This window comes from Xyrauchen texanus, chromosome 21 (assembly GCF_025860055.1).
Source record: "Xyrauchen texanus isolate HMW12.3.18 chromosome 21, RBS_HiC_50CHRs, whole genome shotgun sequence".
In the NCBI taxonomy this organism is placed as follows: Eukaryota; Metazoa; Chordata; class Actinopteri; order Cypriniformes; family Catostomidae; genus Xyrauchen; species Xyrauchen texanus.
In genome coordinates, this window is record NC_068296.1 from 22,657,816 (window position 1) to 22,684,877 (window position 27,062).

General features: G+C 38.3%; 2 protein-coding genes across 4 annotated transcripts in view; both read right to left on the reverse strand.

Annotated features, from left to right (window-relative positions):
* Positions 1-12,882, reverse strand: part of LOC127661983 (uveal autoantigen with coiled-coil domains and ankyrin repeats protein-like) — a 31,857-nt gene extending 18,975 nt beyond the window's left edge. Inside the window, exons 1-5 of one of the 3 annotated variants that reach the window (XM_052152981.1) lie at positions 12,697-12,880; positions 9,713-9,840; positions 3,066-3,154; positions 2,872-2,936; positions 195-252 (exon numbers count right to left, since the gene is read on the reverse strand). In XM_052152981.1, coding sequence (XP_052008941.1) covers positions 195-252; positions 2,872-2,936; positions 3,066-3,154; positions 9,713-9,840; positions 12,697-12,732 — 376 coding nt within the window. In that variant the 5' untranslated portion in view covers positions 12,733-12,880. Of the gene's footprint in view, positions 1-194; positions 253-2,871; positions 2,937-3,065; positions 3,155-9,712; positions 9,841-12,696 lie in introns of all 3 variants that reach the window. The other 2 variants (XM_052152982.1, XM_052152983.1) reach the window with 2 other exon arrangements.
* A 2,271-nt stretch (positions 12,883-15,153) lies between these two features.
* Positions 15,154-24,565, reverse strand: LOC127661688 (mortality factor 4-like protein 1). Its single transcript, XM_052152515.1, has 12 exons — positions 24,419-24,565; positions 23,596-23,642; positions 21,703-21,770; positions 21,383-21,469; positions 20,465-20,545; positions 20,321-20,346; positions 19,929-20,017; positions 19,712-19,813; positions 17,021-17,097; positions 16,736-16,908; positions 16,019-16,103; positions 15,154-15,733 (listed from the first exon to the last, which is right to left on the reverse strand). Exons 1-12 carry the CDS (start codon positions 24,456-24,458, stop codon positions 15,649-15,651), a joined length of 960 nt encoding a protein of 319 aa, XP_052008475.1. The 5' UTR covers positions 24,459-24,565; the 3' UTR covers positions 15,154-15,648.
* Between the last annotated feature and the right edge of the window lie 2,497 nt (positions 24,566-27,062).

Consider the following 27,062-nt stretch of genomic DNA (forward strand, 5'->3'; position numbering starts at 1 on the left):
AATATTATAATTTGTGTTCCATGGAAGAAAGAAAGTTATATGGGTTTGGAATAACAAAAAGTAGAATGAATGATGACAGAATTATAATTTTTGGATGAAATATCCCTTTAATGTGTAATAGATTTATAACAAAGTTGTGCAAGAGGATAAGGTTTTATGTGTCTATACATTTTTACATAAAAAAATCTACACACCTGCATCATGCAAAGCTGTACGTCCCTGCAGGTCTGTGCTGTCTACGGGACATTTACACTGTTGAAGAAAAAATAAATAGCAATGCAAACAATGCTTAATGCTATATAATATTAAAATGCTTATTTTTCTATCATGCTGGGGACTTCCACTGACTTATTCTTTTTAGATTGATTTATTTTAAGATTTGCGCAGTGTGAGCTAATAATATTTATACACCAACCCTACCCTAAACCTAACCCTTTTTCATTTTCACATTTTCATTAAAATATGGTTTAGTAGTCTGTTTTTTAAGACATTTTTCTTAAAGTGACCACTGGCTGACACATATACAAACACATATAAGGAAACATTTTGGGAGAAAAATAATTAAGTTTTAAATCTCAAAGAATTTATACCACATCTATGCACCAGTATATTAAAGAGACTGTAAACTACAGTAATACCCTTCAGCACACGCCTCATTATGAAAATTACTTAATAATCAGATTCCAGTTGATCAAGTTGGTATGCCATTTTCACACTGAATGCTTTAGGCATGCATTATTTTATTTTCCTTCAACTTTAACCTTAAATACTTTTTAATACGGTGCATGGCTTTAATTCTATTGTTTCTGTTACATCAATCCTGTCATGTCTTTACACTTCATCATCACCCCTCTGTTCATAAGGACTCTTATTTTGACATTGTTATTGTCTTCTGTTGTAGTTTGCCTCATACTACAATTCCCATGATGCACTGCCCTTATCACATCCATGGTTCTCCATCTTCTTCAGCTGTTCCCTCATCAGTCATCCATTTACATTTATGCATTTGGCAGATGCTTTTATCCAAAGCGACTTACAGTGCACGTATTACAGACACATTCCCCCTGGAGCAACCTGGATTTAAGTGCCTTGCTCAAGGACACAATGGTGGTGGCTGTGGGGATCGAACCAGCAACCCTCTGATTACCAGTTATGTGCTTTAGCCTACTACGCCACCACCACTACACATGATCCTCATTTGTGTGTATAATATATATATATATATATATATATATATATATATATATATATATATATATATATATATATATACACACACCCTCTTGTTTCATACACTCATTGACAGTTTTTGTTCTAATGTTTTTATGTTAAGTTGTAATGTTAAATGTGCATTTTTAGTTCATTGTATTCTTCTACGTTTATTATATCACATTCTTCTTCATTTCCATTAAACAAGCCTGCAATTAGATCTATTGCTTTCTCGCCTCATCACTGCAAAATGTTACAGAAGAACTGACCAAGCAAATGGATCTAGTGGCTGTCCGAATAATCCTCCTCACTCAAGGGGACTGTACATTGGAGGATCATGTCCATGAGTTCCTGGAGCTGGCTAATGTGGTGCACTATGATGACTGCATTCTGATATAATTTTTCAGAGCCGGTCTAAATGGAACATTAAGAGCACAGATGCCTAAGGCTGATCCCTCATGGGACTTTATGAGAGTACGTGGATTTGGCTCTGAAACTATTTGGCTCTCTTTTCATTGTAGGGGAAGAGGACATTAATTCTCCCCCCACAGAGAATATCCCGGGTGGCCGTCACTTCCACGACTCCTTCACCCTGGTCATGGAGGTCAGTTCCAGTCACTGCCAGCTCTCTTCGAGCCTTCCATGGCTCCGCTCCACGAGCTTCTCATGGCTACGCCTTCCATGGCTCCGCCCCTGAGCCGCTCACGTCTCGCCCCACGAGCCTCCGTTTGCTCCGCCTGCCTTAGTCAAGCCTCCCACGGCTCCATCCTCACCCCCAGAAACTCCACCTCCAGCGGTTCCATCTGCTTCTCCTCCTGAGACGCCTTCCTCTCCTGAAACTCCACCTCCTACAGCTCGGCCTGCTCCACCACCATCTCCACCTCCTGACTTTCAAACTCCTGCTCTTCCTGCAGCTTCGCCTTCTCTTCATCCTGAGACTCCTCCTCCAACAACTCTGCCCTCTCTGTCTCCGGATCCATTTCCAGAGTCACCCCTGCCTCCACCTCAGGATCCATTTCCCTGTCCTGCTCTGTGGCTGCCTCCCAGACATCCTGTCCCAGCCCTGTGACCGCCTCCCAGGCCTCCTGATCGTCTGCCAACTTCTCCTTGCCCTCATAATCGTCCCCTGGATCCTTCCTCGTCATCTGCTTCATCCTGCCCTCCTCATCCATCTTTGAGCACCCGGAGTCACCCTTTGGCCCTCAGCTGTTCCCTAGTTCCTCATCAGTCATCCGTGTATATATACACCCTCTTGTTTCATGCACTCATTGTCAGTTCTTGTTCTAATGTGTTTGTTAAGATGTAATGTTAAATGTGCCTATTTAGTGCTTTGTATTCCTCCATGTTTATTGTATCACCTTCTTCTTTGTTTCCATTAAACAAAGCTCTCTTGCCTCAACACCACAAAATGTTACAAATCCAATTGAATGTCTATTGCAACTCATTTCCATTAAAATCCTTTTTTTATTAATTGCGGTGTTCACATCAAAGCTTTGCAAATAAGGAAAATGTACAGGGCTATATACATAAAACACAAACATGGTAGGAAAGGGTAGGAACAAAAAAGTAAGCACTGAGCAGTATTTGGCAGTTTTCCATCAGCACTGTGACATTCCAGTGTGGTTCATATGATTGTTAGTAACATAATTCAGTGTACAGTACCTGCAGTAGCTTCTGCACACACATGGAATGACCACCTCCTGCAGCCAGATGCAAAGCTGTTTTACCTGCAGAGAGGAACATCAATGACATTTATAAGCTTACACATGTTATATGCAGACCAAAACTACATGAACATTTTTTTATATGAGTGTTTATGATGGTATAATAACTAAAGAGAAGTAGTGAGGTCTTACCGGCAGCATCTACAGCCTTTACATCGACACTGTTATCCAGGAAAACATTAAGACTGTTTATGAGGCCTTTACTAGCAGCAACGTGAAACCTTAAAAGAAAATATAAGAGAACAATTATTATAATTTACTGCTGTCATCATTAACACTGCTATACCGTTACCACTTTACCATTCAGTTATATGTCCTTTTATACTCTTACCTTGTTTTATATTCTGTCTCACTGTAATGTTCTGTGTGTACTTGTTTCTCCTATCACAAACAAAATATATATATTCCTTGTGTACGTGAGAACAAAGCAATAAAGCTCATTCTGACTTGGATACAATTGATAATATTCATAATCAATGTTACCCCTTATTGTCAAGAATAGAAATGTATGTATGTATTTCTCTCCCACACTATTGCTGGTCATTTTTACCTGTTTTCCACTATAGCACAGATTAACTCCACTGCTGTCTATAATAATGCCTAAAACCTAATCATCCACAATCTTCCACAGATTTTATTTGAACATGGCAATGTAAAATGCTTTCACTGTCACAATGTCTCTTGCACATACTCTGTCACAAACATCAAATTGTCTTGAGATTTGTCTGTCTTTGTAATGTCAATCTGACCCCGTAACAGCTATGCAGGATCTTCAGTGGTAACAGCACCAAACGGATATAAATGTAAAACAATTTTTATTTATGGCTGAGCACAAATTTGCATTTGTTTACATGATGGAAATTATTATATGCATTTAAAACAATTCAAAACTATCAATTTAACTATGATATGAGGCTGTATTAAGAGCCAAGACACATGAATAGATACATGCAACAAAATTGCAGCCAAGGCTTGTTTGAACAGCCACAACCACTCCTTGAGCCTAGTCACAAAGCAGTCATGATGCATCAGAGATTAGTAAAGCAATAAGACTTTATTGGCTTTTGGTAGAAACTATAAGAGTAAGAGGACAAAAGAAGGATGAATAGGACTGGATTGGATAGGAGTGGGGTACAAACACAAGTATAAACATGTTTTGTAGCATAAAGGTAAAAAACAAATTCTCTATTGGATATATTGGTGTACAGTAGTATTGGTTTGACATGAGATGAATAAATTCTAAGTATTCGACAGAAAACAATCAATAGCAGCTTTCAGGCTTTGTTAGGGAATTACTACAATTTAAGTGAAAGAACAAACTAGCAAGGGCTTAATACATAAACATGTAACAGAATATGACCAGTTAAGAGGCCAGGCACACCCAATAAATAACAAGCCCTTTCGAAAAACATGTTACAGGAAAAGATTTCCATAGAAAAATATGAATGTTTTTAGGCTGTATGTTTTAGTGCATTGTGGTCAGCTGATATGTTTTTAGAGAGCAGGGTGGCTGATGGTTGATATAATGCCATGGCAAAATTTGTAATACCATTTAATGAGGGTAGATAAGATAAACTAAATCACCAGGGGGCTCAAACGTATTTCCAATGGAGGATTATTACATTGTTGGCTTTCTTTTTTTTTTTTTGCTTGTTATTTTTTGGCCAATTGTATTTCTTTCCTTGTCTTCGTAATTGGTCTCATCGATTATAAGCAACCATATAAAATAATCCAGCTTGCTAAGTCTTGTTTGCATGTTTTGTGCAATGAACTTTGTTCCTTGTAAAGTCTTTTGCTTGAAAGAAAACCATTTAATTTTGCTCTCTTTGAAGAGCTTATTTCAATTCAAAAATCCTCGGGCTCTGGAGACATTAAAAGACACTTAAGCTGAAGCACCTCCGGAGGCCTCGAGCTCAGGAATCATTTTGGATGGTGTGGTGGAAAATATTCAGCATCAACTGCCAAGCATGATGGCAATGCTGACGACAGTCGTTGCTGACTTGGGGGATCTTATCGATCGATAACTGCCATGGAGACGAATTTCACCAAGTTGGTTACAAGGGTGTTGGATGTTGATGAAAGGATCGATTATCATCAGAGAGGGAATTAGCTGCTAATCCACTAGCACAAGGTGGACTTTGGTTTGCTTAGCGTGTTTGGGAAAAGTTGGAAAACTTGGAGAGTCGTAATCGGTGAAACAACGACTTGAAACAACGAATCGGTGAAAACTAAGAAGGCCGAGATATAGTGAAATTCCTAGAACGGCTCATCCAGAGTCTGCTCGACATAACAGGCCATAAGCTGGAAATTGAGCAAGCTCACAGGGTTCCGGCTCGGAGATCCACTGAGGGAAACAGGCCCTGATCAATTCTGGCCAAATTTCTGAGATCATCCAATAAAGATCTCATGTTACACGAGGCGAGGTGTAAAGGAAGGCTTTATTGGAATAACCACAACATTTTCTTGATTCCAGACTTTGTGAATTCAACAAGAGAGAAACATGATCAATTCGAGGAATGCAAGAAACTATTACACCAACAGAAGGTCGCTTTTGCACTGATGTTCCTGGCCAAACTGAGAATAGATACTAAGGATGGCCGCAAAATATTTACATGCCTACAGTAAGCGCCGTCCTTCATAATGTCAATAGAATTAGTGTTCATCAGTGTTAGGTGCATAAATATTAGCCAAAAATCAACCTTTGCCCCTAAATCTCTGCTGAAACAATAATGACCATTCCTAATTTATCTTTAATCTTTTTGAGACATTTTAATTGTCGATGCTTACTTATCAGTGTAATGACTCCCCTGCTCTTACCTGAGCCAGTACTAAAGAAAACATGTCCACCCCATATCTTCCCAAATTTTTCAGCTTCCTGTGAAAAAGACATGTTTCTTGAAGAAACACTATATCATATTTCTTAAGTTTAAAAAATAATAACCTTCCTTCTTTTTATGGGGTGCCCCAACCCATTCACATTCCACGTGGAGAGAGACAATCCACATTTGACATTTTGACATATTAGATAAAATAGATTGTGTCAAAAATGTCATTATAACAACCACATTCCAACATTAGTGCAACATGTGCATTAAACCCACGCACGACAGCGCCAACCGGCGTCCGTCCCTATAAACTCAAACAGTTCATGTATGCCTATGAGAGCTCCTGCGACAACTTTGCCATCAGATTGCTCAAGTTTGTTGCTTCTATACAAATTTCGTGAGACCGAAATTACACAACCAAAAATAATCTATAAAACAAACTCCAGCCAATAGGAACTATAAGCACAAAGAACGTGTATAATCATTAATCATCCACATAACTGCTATGAAGGTGTGTTCCTCCACTAAACAAACTTCAGCCGCTAGGCAGAACCTGCTCAAAAAGAAACAAAAATGCGCACATATCCTCGGACAGTCAAGTGAATGTTCAGTGAGTCAGGCCCACTCGGCTGTTACATGAGTGCAACAGATGCCCAAACCACTCCAATGTTTTGCAAGAAATATTCCACCAAACAAACTCTAACCAACAGGAAGTGTAAGCACAAAGAACATGCAAATTAATCCACAAACTGTCCCGAAGCAGTGCTATCCCACAAAACAAACTCCAGCCACTCAAAAAAGCACCATCCTTAGTTCTCAATATGGCTGGGAACTTCAGTGCAAAAGCGACCTTCCGTTGATGTAAGAGTTTCTTGCATACCTTGATTCGATCTTATCTAATTCGCAAAGTCTGGGAACAAAAAAATGTTGTGGTTCTTCCAAGAAAGACTTCCTTTACTCCTCGCCTTGCGTAACACAAGATTTTTATCGGATAATTTCAGAAAATAGCCCAAAATTGATCGGGCCTGTTTCCCTCTGGATCTCTGAGCTCGCTCAATTTCCAGCATATGGCCTTTTATGTCAAGCAGATTCGGAAAGCCCGTCCAGAAATTTCACCATAACTCAACCTTCTTCGTCTTCAGGAATTGAAAAAATGTGGACGTTGTTCCACCGGCTATGATTCTCGAAGTCTTCCAACTTTTCCCAAACACGCTTTAATTATATCTTGGTCGCTAGTGAATTAGCAGCTAATTCCCTCTCCGATGACTCCAGATAAGCAATCCGTTTCTCAACATTCGACACTTGTAACCATCCCAAAGAATTTTGTCTCCATAGAAGTGATCGATCAACGTATTACAGCAAGATCCTCCAAGTCAATGACCTTTATCCGGCATTGCTGACATGTTCAACATTTGACGCTGTATCACTTTCACTGCATGGTCTAAATTGAGTCCCATGCTTGCGGCCTCCTCAGGGGCTTCAGCTTGAGCATGTAAGTGTCTTTAAATGTTGCCAGAGGACTTTGAATTCTTTGACATTGTCTCCCTAGAACAGTCAAGACTCTGAGTGTATCGAATCTCACTGGTTTATAACATAAAAAGTATTAAAACTAGCAAAGTATGCAGAGCTCGCCATTCACACGTCTGACCTTCGCATGGCGCCACGCGACTCCCTCCTTTTATAAAAAAAATAAAATAATAATAAAAAAATCAAGGTTACAGTAAGGCTCTTACAATGGAAGAGAATGGGGACTATAAAAGTGAACGTGGCCAATTTTTGAAGGGTTTAAACAGAAATGTGAAGCGTATAATTTTATAAAAGCACTTGCATTAATTCTTCTGTTAAAATGTGTGTATTATTTGAGCTGTAGAGTTGTTTAAATTGTCAATTTTACAGTAGTTTTAGGGTTTTGGAGTTTGTTGACATTACATCATCATGGTAAGAAGTTGTAAAATTGGCTAGAACTTTGCACAGAAAAGGTTTGTAAGTTATTTTATCACACTATAATCATGTTTACACACATATCCTTTATGTCTTGTGGTTATACTTTTAAAACAAAAGTGAGTATTAGAACGTTAAAAATTGGCACCCATTCACTTTCATTGTAAGTGCATCACTGGAACCTCGATTTTTGCTTTTTATAAAGAAAAGGAAGAACGTGTCAAAATTACATTTTGTGCCACATTTTATGCCACAAAGGCTTTCCATTGAGCTTAACTTGTATTGAACCCAGAATATTCATTTAAACATTAAAAATCACAGCAGTGTGACATACACTTATTATTTAGTTTAAATGTTATATTATTAGAAAGCTTTATGATGGAACCACTGGCATTCTCTCATTTTGCTCATGTTTCTTTTTTTCTTTTATTTTTCAAACTTTATGAAGTTCTTTCACACCTTATATGGCTTCACTGCAAATGGGATATCATGCTATTCTTGTGATGAGACACTTAACCATTCGGGTATGATACACTCTTTAAAGGCATGTAATTTCCATTTTCTTTCATTTTGTCAAGAACAGAATATCTACAGTAAACCAAATGGCAGAGAAGCTGCAAGCGTTAATATTGGGAACTGTAGGGAATGCAGTTTTCTAAGTTAATTGAAAGTGTGGAGATTTTCGTTTTTAATATAGTTCTGTTGAAGCATGTGGAGCTGATGGGACTGGTGGTAGCCACCACTTCCTCTGTCACAAAAATAGTGTCTGATTTCAGACAGTGTAGATAAAGTAGGGATACAAATAGACTAACATCAATTTCAACTTAACTTGCTCAATGATGTCAGAAACAAACTGCAAAATAACCACCAGTGATAAAGATAAAAAATCTATTTAGAAAGCAAAGGAGTAACCAGCTGAAACAAATGTGGCTACCTCCGAACAAAGATTAGGACAGCATCAATGGTCATTTTTAAATCTAATTTATTTTGGGAGCATTATTAGAGTAAATCATAGTAATCATACACCTCTTGGAGGTGCATATTTCAGAATGTATTTATTTGTGTGATTTGTTTACCTTTCTTCACCATATAAAGCGCACCAGTATTCCCAGCATACCATAGCCAACAGAAGAATGTTGTCCTCCAAATATCTCATTATCAATTGTGGTAGCAGTAGCATAGCTCTCAATTATACAATGAAGAATACTAAATGCTTCACAAAGCAAAGAGGGCATTCTAGGTAGCTTATCTTTTAGGGTAGAAAATAAAAGAAGGGTAAACAAAGTATGATCTCTAAACCGAACCACTGCAGGAAAGGGATTTAAATATAACTGAGGATGAAACTGCCTCCAAATTTGTTTTCAAGCAGTTAAGTCTGCATGTGTCAGTCATAATCATCAGAAATTCTAAATGTATGAAAAGAAAAACACTACAAAACTATTGAGCCAGGACAGACTCCCTACTTTCCATTCAGAAGCGGTTATTGGAAATAAATTCAACAATAATCAAGGATTGTGCATTGAGGGAATGATGAGGTCACAAAAAAAATAGGAATATTAAAAACCCTTCCATCGCCCCCTGCCTGGACATTTGCACTTTTATTAAAAAGCTATCTCTGGTGGCAAGAGACCAGTGGTGAAATACATAGAGAGAAAGTGAGCACCAGAATACCAACTGGGAGGAAAGAGATGTTTTATTAGAAATTGACATGTCAAATCAAAGATTGCAAGGTTACTTGAGCCCAGAGCCCTTCATAGAGGGGCTCAGCTTGCACCCTAGAAAAATAGTGCAGTAATGAAGTCAGTTGTTTTTTTTTTGCAAAGAAACATGGAGAAGACTAACTGGCTTTAAAATGAGTTGCCATTGAAAGATTTATGTAAATTGCTGGTTGGTTCAGCAGCGCACACATGTGGGGTATTTTCTCATTTTAAATTGAGAGGGGAGGACAAAAGATTGTACATTTGACAACAATTTAACATCACATAGGATGGGTCATTTGAATAGGACACTTACGCAGAATGGCCCTCCGGGTCTAGTCTGGTGGGGTTGGCTCCTTTTTTGAGTATGGCTGTGACTTTGTCTATGTCTCCATTTTCCACAGCTTTCATCAGACGCTCATCTTGCTTTCCCCATTCTGTACTCTGAGACAGATAGTAGGCAGGTATAAGACATCAGAAAACATAATATTTGCACAGAGAGTGAGACACCATTGTTATGGATCATAATAATGCCCAAGATCATAATCAAAAAACTTAATTAACCACAAGTAAAATATTTTCCATTTTACATTATTCTCTAAATTTAATACAAACATTTCCAGCTGGAGAATATAAAAGAATTTGAGAATATAAAGAACATGTGTGCTGCAAAGGAAAAAAAGGAAATCAGACCTTGTGCAAAGGGGTTAACATGGATGTGATTACTTACCTAGAAATAGTGCACAAACTTTTATTTCATTCATAAACTTTTCATTGTTTCACATTTTTCAAAATATTTAAAAAGTTAAGTCCTTGAAGTTAAATAAATCACAGATATTTAATGTGGACCCCACCATTTAGCTCAGTTACACTGAAAAAATAAATAGTTGATATAACTTCAATTGTGAACATTGATTCCACACGATGAAAATAAATTTCTTTTGATATTAAATTCAAATGTAGGCTCGAATCAAATACATTGTGTTGAAAAACTCTAAATTAATCGAGTTAACCTTATCTGATCTGTTCAAACAACTCCATTGAACATTGCAGCTTGTTGCTAGCTAACACCAAGCATATTATAAACCTATATATATATTTTTGTAATTTATAACAAAATTACAAAAATGAGAGTTTTTCAGATCCCCAATTAATCATTATACTGAAGATCCCTCAGTAATTACTTAAAGAAAACAGCAAAACAACTTTGTATTCAATAGTATTGAACACAACCTCAACCTTACCATTAGCTCCATTCTTCTCCACAATGGCATCCTCCAAAAAAAACATTAACATAACAGAAACTCCTCTAAATCCCAACATAACAGAACTTTAAACACTTCTCCATCTAATTCATTTTGCGTTGAAATAAATTAGAATAACACTTAATATACTCTCCTGATCCAGTCCCATACAAAGTATGCTGGGAACTGGAAATCTCCTGTCTGGTTTCAGCAATACATTAATGAAACAAATATTATTCACATGGTCCCAACACAATTTGATTAAGTGAACATAGATGGATTTTACATGAAAAAATTAAGTAGATACCAAATGAGACCTTTTTTCTCCCAATTTGGAATGTCCAATTCCCAATGTACACACTAAGCCCTCAAAATGGCGTAGTGGCTCACCTCAGTCCGGGTGGCAGAGGATGGGTCCCAGCTGCCTCCACGTCTGAGACCGTCTACATGATCACGTGGTTCGCCGGGCACGCCACCGTGGAGGTACAACGTGTGTGGAGGCATCACGCCACCCACCGAGAGCAAACCAACTTATAGTGATCACGAGGAGGTTACCACGTGTGACTCTACCCTCCCCAGCCCAATTTGGTTGCTTAGGAGACCCGGCTGTGTAGATGTGGACTGCCTAACAATGGTTAAAGGTTCTATATGTAAGATAGGCAACAAGCGTTTGAAATGGTTGTCAGCCCCGCCCCAGACTCGAAGCTCATGCGGGTTTCCAGAATCAGCCAACTTAGCATCCGTTTTAAAGGATTTCTGGGCTTTAAGCTGTCTCCATTTTCCAAAGGCTTCTCCAGTATTTATCCTTGTTTTACTACGCCTCTGGTCATGGTGGTTTTTTGATGGATGGCGAGGCTTTTTAGGTCGGGTGAAATCTGTTATCTCTGATCCAGTTTCTTTGCTGGCTTCCATGGCTGCAGCACGTTGTGTTGTTTGCCTGCAAACTTGTTCAAATGTAGTAACCTGGCGGTGTCGAAATACTATTGGTGAGTGGGCAGTAGGCGGGATAACACAGGCCAAAACATAAACAAAACATAAAGAAATTCCAGCCCGGAATGGAAACTTCAAAGTAGAATATACTGGCTGTAGCATAGTTATCAGAGAAGCAGTATTTCAACTTAGCATGTTTCCTAATTTTCTTTCATAAAGTGATCATACATATTATGGTCACTTTATGATTTAGTACAGAAAAAATATTACATATAGCACCTTCAAGGAAAGAGATGTGGTGCAGATGTTGAATAGTTGTACAGTACCGGGATTTATAATAAAATCAGAAGCTTTGTGAATATTTGAGATACTCTCAGAAATAGCCTTTGCTCACCAAAAAGATAAAATTCCCAACAGACATTTGTTGTAACAAAAGCCTGACATTTCAAGCCTAAGAACACAATACTATTGGGTAAAGTGTAACCCAATATTGTTACACCATAACATTATTGTATACCACTGTTTGACGTGATCAGTAGTTTGATATTTCAGCATCTTCTTGCCCAGGGGTGGACTGGGAAGAGAAATCTGGATTTGAAATTAAAACCGGCCCAAAAAGGAGGGAAGGTCTGCCCCATTCTTGCCTACACATGTTTTTACCCTGTAAAATCTTGCTACAGCGAAAAGGGTGTTTTGACATGGTCGATCAGAAAATAAATTCACTTTACTTAGGTTATGAACCATTATGGCTTACTTATTTTGTGTTAATTATTACATATTTATATGTATCCCAAGTGCACAAGTTTTACTAGAAAGTCTAGCGCGGTGAAATATCACAGCGCTTAAAAACATTCCTCTTCAAATGAAATATTGAACTGTCGTCTAATTTTCAATTCTGATATAATAAACTATATCACGAATCGCGCAGAGACGGTCCTTATTCTCCTTTTAGCACGTTTACCTGCATTTAAACAAAACAATAGGCAAATTACAACCACAGACAGACTGACCACCCACAGCCCCATTCTTCTAACGCAGACTCAGCTTACAGGACATGTTATGGGCTTGGTCCAACAAACTGTTGAAAAACTATTCGAAAAGTGAATCTAGTGTCACCAATGTTTACCTCGTTTTTCTTAAGTCGCTGTTTGAAACTTTTCATACTTCCAGAGTAACTAAGGCCAGTGCACTTGTCCAGATGTCCAAATTTGCGTCTCTTGTCAAAGTTTGTCTGAAAACCTCTTTCCGCCCCTCGGTTACAAGGTTCAGACTGTATTGAGACCTGACGCACTTCCACGCACCAATAGTCAGGAAAACTGAGTTAGCCAATAGGCGTGAACTGAGAGTCTCCGTATGAAGAGCACACCGTAGAAAAAGCTGATTCACATGATTTGTTCCATACACACAGATTCCACAGACTCTGCAGATGCCTTCAAAACCTGCTCAACAAAGCGTGTTTGTTTTGGATACAGCTTGCAGGAATACTGTCAGCAGGCTTGTCCTGTTTTAAACTTGTTAATAGACTTTCCTCATTAGTGCTTGGCAGGGTTGGGAGGGTTACTTTGTTAGATTACTCAAGGTCAGTCACATATTCTAAATACTTTGGATTACTTCTTCAGCACGGGTAGATTTTTTTCACTTGTTTTGACTTTAAAAACTCTGCCAGTACAGTAAGACAAAATACACGTTAAAAATACATTCTCTGAAAAACCTAAATATCTTATGCGGTGTTGTTTCAAAAACAAGATAATCTAATTGATCTTGTTTTAAGGATTTTTAGATATTTCTATAGGAAAACAATACAACAATTACTATCAAGAATACGATTTTTGCCCTAATATCAAAGGTCTTACTATAAAAAAATCATTATGATCCAACGTGAATTTTCTTGATAAAAAACATGATCGTGCTAGTAACGTGCATGTAAAATGGCTAGAAACAGAATTTTAGTTAGTGTAAAACTGACAATTTACACAAGGTTTATTTCTATTTCTTCTGCTCCAAACTTCTCTGTCTGCTTGTATGAATGTGACACATCATGAGAAAGTGTTTCACCACTGTTCAAATGCACTTTGGATCACATCATTTATATGTATACGTTTTCCAAATGAAACAAATGACAATAAAATGTAAGTAATCTCTTCAGTAAACAAAATACCTTTTGAATGTAACTGTATCATAATTACCAATTATTTAGATTATAACTGAAGTGGAATACAGTTACTTATATTTTAAATATGTAATCCTGTTACATGTATTCCATTTCTCCCCAACCCTGGTGCTTGGTTAGAAATATGCAAGTTTTTAATGAATCATGATTTCAATTAGCAAGTATTTGTTATGCACACTGCACTTTCTAATCTAATTTGTGTTTTTCTTCACATATGATGCATTACTGCTCTTTAATCACTCAGTAGACTATATCTCTGAAATATTTTCAGCAAAATCTCCATTACAATTTATTGTACTGTATTATATGGTGTTCATTGTTCTGTAGTGTATTGACTTAAAGGAATATTCCAGGTTCAATACAAGTTAAGCTCAATTGACAGAATTTGTGGCATAATATTGATTACCACAAAAAGTATTTCAATGCGTCCCTCTTCTTTAAAAACAGCAAAAATCGAGGTTACAATGAGGCACTTACAATGGAAGGGTTTAAAACCAATAATTCTTAGTTTTAGTAAATGTTAAACTAATAATTTCATTAAATCTTCTGTTAAATTTGTTTTAGTTGAGATGTAAATTTGTTTACATCATAATTTGATGGTCGTTTTACAATTTACAGTGCTATGTCATCATGGAAAATTGGCTATAACTACACAGAAAAGGTCAGCAAGTGATTTTATCAAACTGAAGTCATGTTAACATGCATATTGTCTTGTGTCTATACTTTTGAAACAATGAGTATTTTAACATTTACAGATTCTATTCACTTCCACTGTAAGTGCCTTCGTAAAGAAAAAAAAAAGATGTCTTATTTGTATTATTTAAGAAAACAAGGGCTAATCAACATTATGCCACAAATGCAGTTAATTTTAACTTGTATTGAACCCAGAACACTCCTTTAAACTTATTTTCACATGTGCACTTTAAATATGATTCCATGTGTTACATTGCTGCACCTGCAGTGTGGAAATAAAAGCTTCTATAATATATCTCTTAATAATAAGAATGTAAAACAATCTGCAATTATAATCTGGAGCTCTTGCTTGACGAGTCACTCAAGCGAGTTCATCATATCGTATGAATCATTATCTTTTTGGCATCAGTCCACTAAATATTTAGACAAAATAGACTGTTTCTGTCATAGTAGAGAGAATGAACAATACTGCTGCCATGCTATTAAAATTCATCAAACAACAGAGCTATGTTATTGGCCATAAATTCTCCCATTTCAAATAATTTGAATTGGTATATCTTATCTGTGAATGCAAGCAGTCAGACCTGATTCAAACATGTGCCTCTTGAAAGACTTAATTCATTCTGCCCCTAAATGTTGTTCTTTGAAACAACACCCAGCCAAACTGAACTTAATCACTGCACTGTGCCATTTTATTTCTGAAAAGGCAGCTTTTCAAGATTTTCTGCTGTCATGTTATTTGAAGCTGGGCTAACATGAAAGAGGGTGAAAAATTAACTAACACTTGCAGTCCTAAGACCGTTTACAAGCTTAGAATAGTATAAAAATGAAGTCAAAACCAATAGACAGTTTATTGAAAGACATGTTTAAAAAAAAAAAAAAAAAAAAAAAGACAAAAGTGATGCAGAATTTAAATAATATATGACCAGGTTCTGTTTATCAATATTACAAAAACCAAAATATGCATCAATAAAGTGGGAGCAATTAAGAGCAGCTTTCCAAAGAGAATAAGTATTAATCCTGAATCTTATCAGATTATTTGGAAATCCAGATAAAAAAAACATTTTACACAACCAAATGATGAACCTGCTTTTATTGACTGATGTTTAATGTAATGCGCATTAAAATCTTCCACAAGTCTGATGAAGGGATTTAAAAATAAAAAAAATAAAAAAATGGTGATCAGAACATAGCACCAAATATCCTCTGTTGCGTTCAGACAGCTTTGCGGTGATATTCTGGAGGTGCAACCTCATAGTCACTGGCATTGAACAGCGACGATGAATTCTTCACCAAATACCTAAATCAAAAAATACAAGTTTGCACATGTCAGTTAGTAATTACATTTAATGGATAAATCCATTTTCAAAACATAAAATGTGACAGAAATTCACAACTAGTGCTGCAGTCCTTGTAGCAGGTTTATGAAATTAATCAGCATAATTTAAAACTAAACTAGAACTAAATATTCACCCACAACTAACAGGAGTTTTAATCAGAGTAAAAACATCAAATTATCTGACTCACAGCAGGCTCAGAATTCATAGCCTCAAAGAATTTATTAAAATAATATATTTCCACTTACTTTAAAAAATCCTGCAGGTAGCTGAGAAGTAGGGCTAGACACTTCTCATCCAGAGGCGTGTAGGCCAGCATTGAACCAATTCTTACTGTCAAACATCAAAGGACACACGATCAAACACTAGCTCAAATTACATTTTAAATGAATAGTTTAACAAAAAATGACAATAATCTCATAATTTACTCGCCCTCATACCATCCCAAATGCATATGACTTTCTTTTTTTAGAAGAACGTAAAAAACTATTTTTAGAAGAATATCTCAGCTCCATAAGTGAATGGTGATAAAAACTTTGGAGGTCCAAAAAGCAAAAAAGGCAGCATAAAAGTAATCCAAATGTCTCCAGTGGTTTAATCCAAAATAATTCAATCTTGCCATTGCAGTCTCTAGACACAATGATTTCAAGCTCATTTACACTTCCAAGTGCTTGATGCATGCGCAGACCGCTAGATAGATCTATGAAGTGTAATCGAGCTTGAAACCATGAATATCAAGGTGACTGCTGATGTTCTGGCCACCCTTCACTTGAATTATATGGACTTACAGAGCTGAGATATTCTTCTAAAATCTTCATTTGTGTTCTGCAGAAAAAAGTCAGTCATACACATCTAGGATGGCATGAGGGTGAGTAAATGAGAGAATTTTAATATATATATATATATAAATTATTTTTAATTAAAAAATTCTAAAGATACAATTAGGATACATTTAGCATTTTTACCAAAAAGCCTAAGTAGGTGTGATGCCCCATAGATCTGAGACATAGACGTGTCTGGATGATTTGCCAAGATCTCTGCATACTGCGGCCTCTCAAATTTGTAGAGAAGCTGTGTGCCCAACATGACATTGAAGTACTCACGGATTCCAGCGACCACCTCATTCACGGCACATTCTCTAAGTAAAGACATCAAATATCTTGTTAAAAAGACTATACATGAAGAGTTAATGAATTTCAACTGTGATTGCAATGAACTGGATAACAAAGATTTTTCACAAACAAACATACTTGCCCCTTGATTTCTTGTAATTTGCATAGTCCTCCAGGATAGCATCCACATTCTTTTTTGCAGGCAAGTGGAAAAGCTAAACGAATTAAACAAAACTGCATAAATATTTCCACAATGCCTATATGGAACACGTTGTGTCTGAGCTGAATTCTGTATAACATTTCACATCATCTTTCAAAACTCATATTACATTACTCTAGATTCAGAAACTCCAGTTATTCCTTAAGGATTTTCAAATGAGAAGTATTAATGACGCCACATTAACAATAGGCAAGATGTTTGAAGGGCAGTGGTTCTAATTTCTTTTGGGCACATCCCACTTTGAAACAAGAAAAACTTTCGTCTTTGTTTATATAAGCTCAGCAGTAAGCACTGATTGTGAAGTGCTTTTGACAGACGTCACAGCTTTCAGCTCACAGAGAATGGTTGGCAACCGACATTTTCCACTTCTCATTTGCAAAAATTTAGCATTTCTATTTTTTTGGGAGCTGTGTGCACAGGACGCATTGCAGTGCAAGGCGAAAGAATAAAAAAAGCTTGAGAATAAGGCAGAGGAAAAGAAATTGCATGAATTGCCACACATTTTTTAATGTGAAAGTGAATGAGATTTAAGAACGAGGCAGTCTTCCACACCCCTTTTACAAATACCTCCACACTTTGAGAACCACTGGGCTTGGGTATTATACAGGTGCTAGTCATATAAATAGAATATCATCAAAAAGTTGATTTCAATAATTCCATTCAAAATGTGCAACTTTGATATTATATTCATTCATTACACACAGACTGATATATTTCAAATGTTTATTTCATTTAATTGTGATGATTAAAACTGACAACTAATGAAAATCCCAAATTCAGTATCTCCAAAAATTTGAATATTACTTAAGACCAAAACAAAAAAATGATTTTTAGAAATGTTGGCCAACTGAAAAGTATGAACATGAAAAGTATGAGCATGTACAGCACTAAATACTTAGTTGGGGCTCCTTTTGCCTGATTTACTGCAGCAATGCGGCATGGCATGGAGTCGATCAGTCTGTGGCACTGGTCGGTGTTTTGGGAGCCCAGGTTGCTCTGATAGTGGCCTTCAGCTCTTCTGCATTGTTGGGTCTGGCGTATCGCATCTTCCTCTTCACAATACCCCATAGATTTTCTATAGGGTTAAGGTCAGGCGAGTTTGCTGGCCAATTAAGAACAGGAATACCATGGTCCTTAAACCAGGTACTGGTAGCTTTGGCACTGTGTGCAGGTGCCAAGTCCTGTTGGAAAATGAAATCTGCATCTCCATAAAGTTGGTCAGCAGCAGGAAGCATGAAGTGCTCTAAAACTTCCTGGTAGACGGCTGCGTTGACCTTGGACCTCAGAAAACACAGTGGACCAACACAGCAGATGACATGGCACCCCAAACAATCACTGACTGTGGAAACTTTACACTGGACTTCGAGCAACGTGGATTCTGTGCCTCGCCTCTCTTCCTCCAGACTCTGGGACCTTGATTTCCAAAGGAAATGCAAAATTTACTTTCATCAGAGAACATAACTTTGGACCACTCAGCAGCAGTCCAGTCATTTTTGTCTTTAGCCCAGGCGAGACGCTTCTGACGCTGTGTCTTGTTCAAGAGTGGCTTGACACAAGGAATGCGACAGCTGAAACCCATGTCTTGCATACGTCTGTGCGTGGTGGTTCTTGAAGCACTGACTCCAGCTGCAGTCCACTCTTTGTGAATCTCCCCCACATTTTTTAATGAGTTTTGTTTCACAATCCTTTCCAGGGTGCGGTTATCCCTATTGCTTGTACACTTTTTTTCTACCACATCTTTTCCTTTGCTTCACCTCTCTATTAATGTGCTTGGACACAGAGCTCTGTGAACAGCCAGCCTCTTTAGCAATGACCTTTTGTGTCTTGCCCTCTTTGTGCAAGGTGTCAATGGTCGTCTTTTGGACAGCTGTCAAGTCAGCAGTGTTCCCCATGATTGTGTAGCCTACAGAACTAGACTGAGAGACCATTTAAAGGCCTTTGCAGGTGTTTTGAGTTAATTAGCTGATTAGAGTGTGGCACCCGGTGTCTTCAATATTGAACCTTTTCACAATATTCTAATTTTCTGAGATACTGATTTTGGGGTTTTTCATTAGTTGTCAGTTATAATCATCAAAATTAAAAGGACTGAACACTTGAAATATCAGTCTGTGTGGAATGAATGTATACATTATCCAAGTTTCACTTTTTGAATGGAATTACTGAAATAAATTTTTGATGATATTCTAATTATATGACCAGCACCTGTATATAGGCTGGGTTTAAATATATATATTTTTAATTAACTACACATTATTACACAACTGGTTTCTCAGCAATATGTCAGTAGTATTCGGATGGAGGAATTATGCAAGAAATTAGTTCAATCCTACGCAAACGAGATCCATCTTTTATTTCCACCAGGGATTTATTTACAATTTAATGGCTGAAGAGAGGTCACTTGTATTGTCATAGCTGACAATCTCTGTAAATGGACAAGTGTAACCCAATCATATTTTTTCATCTCTTCTCTGTATAGTTGTTGTTTACATGTCTTCTCCACCATGCTATTGTGCAATATTGTTATATAATGATGAGCCACACAGTATGCAGGCTCCAAATAAGAATACAGATCTGGATGAGATTGAAGACACAAGGTGGTTTGTGATTACCTGCTTCTGTCTAGTGATCAGGTCCCAGTCATCTACCAGCCATGGTTTTAACTCTTCAGGAATTTTTACCTTCACCTCTACTCTGTTGATGAAAGTCTCCTCCTGTGAACAAAATCATTGTTTGGAGTAAAAACAGCTTCACTTTTAACTTTAAAATAAAGATAGTTAAGATATTGGCCCAAAGATTCAGTTTTTAATAGGCTTTAAACTGACATACACTCTCCACAGTTGGGTCAACGCGTGCCCTTTTCTTGCGTGGGGGGTGAGGCATGTCCCCAGTGCTGGTACCTTCTCCAGCTCCTGGTGCTGAAAAGCAAATACAAGAAAAAGCTTGTTAGCAGCAACAGTCAACCACTACATATAAAATCTCCTTTAATTTATCCATAATGTTAAACAGTATTAAAATGGCATAATCTTGCTTGGAATTTACTTAAGCATCCAATAACATTTATGCAACTCTGAACAAATCTAGATAAAATATTTGGACAGACAGGGGCACATTTATATGTGTACAGTATTTAATTACAATTACACTCAACAGCTGAAGATCAAACGGTTTCAAACACCAGTTAAAATACATTGGCATTTGCAAAGGGAAACAGAACTTACTCTTTTGCTTGTTCTTTTTGGTTTTTCTAGTGAAAAGAACATAAGATACAAAGTTAAACATACACCAGTAAACACACAACTAACAGATGTGAGCTTGCATTTCTGTCAGTTCATTTGAGAGTAATTAGACAAAGTAACACTCACACATCTACATTTTTTTGCTGCACAGCAGCGATCTTCTTGCTCGGTGCGACACCCCTCATCCTTCCCTCAACATAATGGTCTCTGAAAAAAACAGCATAAGACATGTTCTTAATGAAAGACAAACAAGCATCACAGGAAATAATACACCAGTGTTTGTGCCACTGGAAGAAAAGTAAAAGAGAATCATAAGGGTATGGAAGTTTGCTTTGCATTAATATGACCCAACTTGATTTTATTTATTTGAAATGTGTATGTCAGGAAACACTTGTTTTTATTTTGCATATTTTATAATCTATAAAGTTCACAAGGTAGTCTTAAATGTATAGTTTACCCAAAAATGTAAATTCTCTCATCATTTCCCTCATGCCAACCCAGATGTGACTTACTTTCTTCTGCTGAACACAAATATTTTTGGAAGAATATCTCAGCTCTGTAGGTCCATACAATCCAAGTGAATGGTGGCCAGAACTTTGAAGGTTCAAAAAGCATAAAAATGCAGCACAAAAGTAATAATTTTACTCCAGTGGTTAAATATATGTCTTCAGAAACTATATAATAGTTGTGGGTGTTAAACAGTTAAATATTTAAGTCCTTTACCATAAATCTCCACTTTCACAATCTTTTGTTTTTGCCACCTTCTGGGCAGAGGAGAAATTATAGTAAAAAAAAAAAAAACTTAAAATTTAACTATTTCTCACCCACAACTATCAAATCACTGGTTTTGGTCCTTCAAAGTTCTAGCCACCATTCACTTGCATTGTATGGACCTACAGAACTGAAATTGTCTTCTAAAAATCTATGTCAGACAAAAAGACATACACATCTGGGATGGCATAAGGGTGAGTAAATGAGAATTTTCATTTTGGGGTGAACTATCGCTTTAAGCACTGTTATGAACTATTCATGTGTGGAACTCACTGGTTTGCCTTTTGAAGCTCTTTCTGTTTCTGCAGGTTACTGTCCACATATTTGAGCACACGGCTTTCAGGAACCCATTCGTCCCAGCTAAAAAACACACAGAACATACATGCTTTAAATTAACTGATCAAGCTGTAACTTTGATTCAGGTTAAAATATAACACAATATAAATGTAAAAGTATAACACGGTCCTCATATACATTACTTTTACCACTTCAACTATTCAACTTACAATATTAGGGATGTTAATCTTGTCGACCTAGCAACAACTCAATTTAAAAAAGGAACTCAGTCATATGAGAAAGCAACAGAAACTTACTTTTTATTCCATCCGCTGTAATGAATGAAGTATTTCACTTGTTTGTCCTTGATATTGATTTTTACACACTGCAAAGTCAGATATGAAATATATATAAACATCTTTCAGAAAAAGACAGCAAACCATACATTTAGACAATTAAAAGAGCACAAAAGGGCAACAGGGCTTAAGTAATGTTGACATTTTCTCCAAGAATTATGAAATTACAACTAATGTACAATCACATAATCTTCACATTAAAAGACATCATGACAAAATAAAACAAAACACCCTAATCCTGAATCTTCATTCACAACCAGACAAAAATGGAAAGTATGGCCAAATGTTTTGCCCTTAATCAAGTCGTGCCATTGACTAACACACAAGTTTGGAACAATGTACAGATTTTGCTCTTATAGAAAGAAATTGGTAATTTTATTCACCAAAGTGGCATTCAATTGATCACAATGTACAGTCAGGACATTAGTAATATGAAAAATTACTATTACAATTTGAAAAAAATTCAGAATTTCTTAAACTACTTCAAAGATTTCTCATCAAAAAATCCTCCAAATGCAGCAATGACAGCTTTGCAGATCCTTGACATTCTAGCTGTCAGTTTGTCCATTACTACTTTCACCCCACACTTCCTGTAGCACTTGCCATAGATGTGGCTGTCTTGTCAGGCACTTCTCAAGCACCTTACAGTCTAGCTGATCTCACAAAAGCTCAATGGGGTTAAGATCCATAACACTCTTTTCCAATTATCTGTTGTCCAATGTCTGTTTCTTTGCCCACTCTAACATTTTCTTTTACAAAAGTGGATTTTTTTTCTGTCCTTGTTAGAGCCAGTTGTCCTTTATCTTTAGTTTACACTCAAAACAATGATTGTCTGAAGAGTTTCTAGAGAAAGGGGTTTCTTTTTTTGCCATTTTTGACCTATACTGACTTTAAGACATGCCAATATATTGCATACAGTGGCAGCTCAAAAACAAACACAAAGACTTTCATTAAATGAACCGAAAAGATTTCAACTTTGTTTGATATAATTGCAAGTGATTTTCTAGTATCAAATTAGCATACAGCATGATTACTCAAGAATAAGGTGTTAGAGTGATGGCTGCTGGAAATGGGGCATGTCTAGATTGGATCAAAAATATATATTTTTCAAATAGTGATGATGCATTTTTTTTACATCAGTAATGTCCTGACTATACTTTGACACTTGATAACAATAGGATTTTTTGCAGTGAATTTCTTTACTGAATTAAACTATTTTTCCCCCTTTAATTCAGTGATTGTCATTTAGAGGTATTTTTTAAAAGATTATTTTTTTCCTTCTTTATTGGAAGCACGTTTAATACAACCTTTTAAGTCAGGACACAAGCAAAATAATCAGTTAAGAGGGATGGTCTTTTTCGGCTTGCAAGACTCTACCAGTAGCTAATTGTCTAAAGGCATGACATAATTTTCTGGAATTTTCCAAGCTGCTTAAAGTCACAATTAACTTCTGACCAACTGGAATTGTGATATAGACAATTAAAAGTGAAACAATCTGTGTTTAAACAATTGTTTGAAAAATGACTTGTGTCATGCACAAAGTAGATGTCTTAAACTACTTGCCAAAACTATAGTTTGCTAATATGAAATCTGTGGAGCGGTTACATGAGTTTTAATTACTTCAACATAAGTGTATGTAAACCTCTGACTTCAGTTGTATAGTATAATATATATCTCTCTCTCTCAAAAGCATTAATCCAGATATACAAAACCAGTACAAACACACGGACTACATTTACACACAAAGGAGGGAATATATTTTTCTGTTATTACTATGCTACCAAAATATCAAAAAGGCTTTTGAAGGCCTTTATGCATATGATGCATGAATAACAGAATGATTCAGACAGATACCTTAGCTTCATATAGCAATGGCCCATGAAAGCACAGCACTCGTTCACCTGAAATGGATCAGAAGTAAATGTATAAATATTTTAAAAGCTTCTACTATACATTAATATAAACTGTTGCATGAACACAGGATCATGTGCAAGGTGAACTTCTGCAGAGCATTTGTGCTGTTTGGCAAGATGACTGTTGTGCCACAACCCCCGATTTAAACAAATAATACAGCTTCTGTAGTTGAAATGAGAAAAGTCTGAAGAGACGGTGTAAGCATTCAATCATGCATTCATAGTTCCTGCAGTTCTGTGAGGGATCTCAAATATTCCGCCACTGCACCAATTGTAAAATTTACGTTTTTGAAGCTATGCCTCTCGCCTGTCTCATTAGCGATGTTAATACATTTAAGACAGTTCTGTGGGGACATTCCAAATATAATAAACAATAAATACCGATAAGACTAAAATAACCTGTCTTCATGCTATGATGCGATAATCCTGTAAACAAGGCCTGCTACGAGCTAACGCGCTACATAGACACGAGCTAACGCGCTACATAGACACCAGCTAATGTGTTGTTTCGGAAACAAGTAGCTGCGTGCGTGTTTAAAGGCTGTCACGTATAATGGAAAACCTGCATTTGCAGGTTCACGTATAAATCTACAGGATAAAAAAAACACCATAAGCAATGCGTGGCTAATGACTTGTTTTCATACAAATCTCACTGTTGAGATGGCGCGCGCCATTGTGCGGATGTAGCGCGCGCTTCCACTGGATGCACTGAGCAACTGATGGCTCCATTCGAGGAGACATAGCTTTCTAACAGGGTATCTTACCTTCTTGAAATTTAGGTTTAGGGTCCTGTTTAGGCGCCATTCACAGATTAAACAATAAAAATAACTGGAAAATCAAATCCAGGCATCGCCAGCTCTGATTTCATTCACACAGGGTGAAGGCGCCGCGCTGAGTTGCTATGACGCACTTTTCTCGCGTCACTGTCAGGTTATAAACACCATTCACCAAGCCCCTGCTGGAGTATCACAGAACTTGTGTACTATGGTTTTGAAGTGTATATGAAAGTATTTCACATACCGTACATATTTAGGTATATATTGTTGAGGGAAGCTATGTGTAATAGAAAGGTACTTAAAATCCAATCAAAACAAAGTCAGATTTGCAGCTCCCCAATTCCAAAATCAGGAAAATATATTGTAAGTCCAAAATAAAAAATTAAAGCCATATGCAAAATTATCATGTAAGGTCTGCTTATGTTTTCTAACATTTAATTTGAGTTAAAAAAAAATAAAACGTACTCTAATCTCATGTGAACACAGACTGGCTTTTCAACACCAGTCATTAACAAGACATAATAACATTCCCTTTTAATCACTGGTGCAGTTGTCAGTCAAGTCAAGTCATTTTTATTTGTATAGCGCCTTTCACAACCACATTGTTTCAAAGCAGCTTTCCAGAAGATCAGACATTAACAGAAGATAAAACTGTAATATCTATAATGTCAATGAGTCATCATTGTGTAGTTTGATAAAATAGGATTGTGAATTGTGTTTAAAAATTCGTAATTTATTAATAATTGTTTTTATAACCCCGGTGAGCAAGCCTAAGGCAACAGGTGGCAAGGAACAAAAAATGAAATAAGATGTTGGTTAATGGTACAAAAATAACCTTGAGAGAAACCAGACTCACTGTGGGGGCAAGTTCCCCTCTGGCTAACATCATGAATATAATGCCAATATTACTTATGTATAGTGCAAGTCATGGTTCTCTTACGAGAGGTTCTCTCGTATTGCGTAAGCTAGCTTACGCTACGGGAAAGATTCATCTTTTCTGAGATATTGAAGTCAAAAAATTATCCTTAATTTTGTATCATTTGTCAACGCAGTGCAGCAACTGCAGACCTTGAGCGGGCTAGCTAGCGAGCTCATTGGTTGCTCTGCGGCAACTGCTGCAGCCTATAGACGAACTTGGGCGAACTCGCGTCCAATGAGAGGCCTCCGCGCGCTTACTGCATCAAAGCCCGCCAAAATGGGCGTGGCTAGAGTGCATATAAGCGTAGTTCAGTGAGGCTGGAACCCTGATTTTCATCTCTTCAGCGAAGCTCTTCGCATCTCTGAACTGGAAGCCGCGTCGCCGTTCGAGGGGCATCTAGCAAGCTTGGACAGCGCTCGAAGAAGCCGGCTGTCTCCGCCACCTTCAGCCATCCTGCGAGCTACGCCATCTGGCGACGTATCCTTTTTAGAGCAAGCTAGTTCTTAACGAACTTCACAAAAGGGTAACGAGCGTCTTTTTAAGATGCCTCGCACCACTTGCGCTTCATGCGCGCCCCTCTCAGCGCCGGAGACCGCCACATCATCTGCGCTCTCTGCCTGGGACTGGGGCATGCAGAGCTCGCCCTCGATGAAGGCGGATGCGACCTCTGCGAGGAGCTTCCGATGTCGACCCTGCGGGCTCGACTCGGCGCTCAGAACCGAAGCCGCCGCGCCGCCTTCCGTTCCGCCGCGCAGGAAAAGCGCCGCTCCCAAAGGCTGCCAGAACCGGTGATAGAAGCGACTGCCTCGCCGGAGCCTCTCCCTCGAGCATCGCTCTCACCCTCCCGCCCCGGGATGCGCAGTTGCCGCCCAGCGGCCGCACTGCGGCCATCTCGGAGGACGAGGCGGAGGATAAGGGCTGTTCCATCATGGCTCGGACAGCGAGGTGGTCAGGCTCCCACGCCTCCTCCTCGGCCCAGGAATCCAGCAGGACCCGCGCCCGGTCGAAGGGAACTAACACGCCTCCTCACACAGGCCGTCGACCGCCTCGGGCTCAGTGGTCACCGCCCCTGAGCAGGCTCCCAACAGACTCGACGGCTGCTTTCTTCAGAGCCATCGCCACGCAACACCCTGCGGCCGGGCTGCTCCCTTCCTGCCGGAACTCCACACTGAGCTTGCAAAGTCGTGGAGCAGCGCCTTTCTCGGCCAGGATCCGTTCCCACGTCTCCACCCCTCTCGCTCGGTGGGCGGCGCCACCGAGAAGGGCTACTCCTCCATCCCCGGTTGAGGATTCGGTAGCAGCACACCTTTGCCCGCCCTCCGCGAGATGGCGGTCTAAGCCAATGCTCCCGTCTAAGGCCTGCAGAGCGACTTCCGCCTATGTTGGCGCGCCTATTCCGCCGCCCGGCCAAGCCGCATCTGCTCTGCACTCCATGGCCGTCTTACAGATCCTCCAAGCGGACCTTCTTCGGGAGTGGGATGAGAAAGGCAGGCACCCAGAGGCTGTTACAGATCTAAGAAGCGCGACGGACCTCGCCCTTCGCGCCACCAAAGCTGCAGCCCAAGCTCTAGGGAAGTGCATGGCCTCGCTGACTGTGACCGAGAGACACCTGTGGCTAACGCTAGCCGACATGGGAGAAGCAGAGCGCTCCACGTTCCACAACGCACCGCTCTCTCCGACCGGTCTCTTCGGCTCCGCGGTGAGTGGCATTGT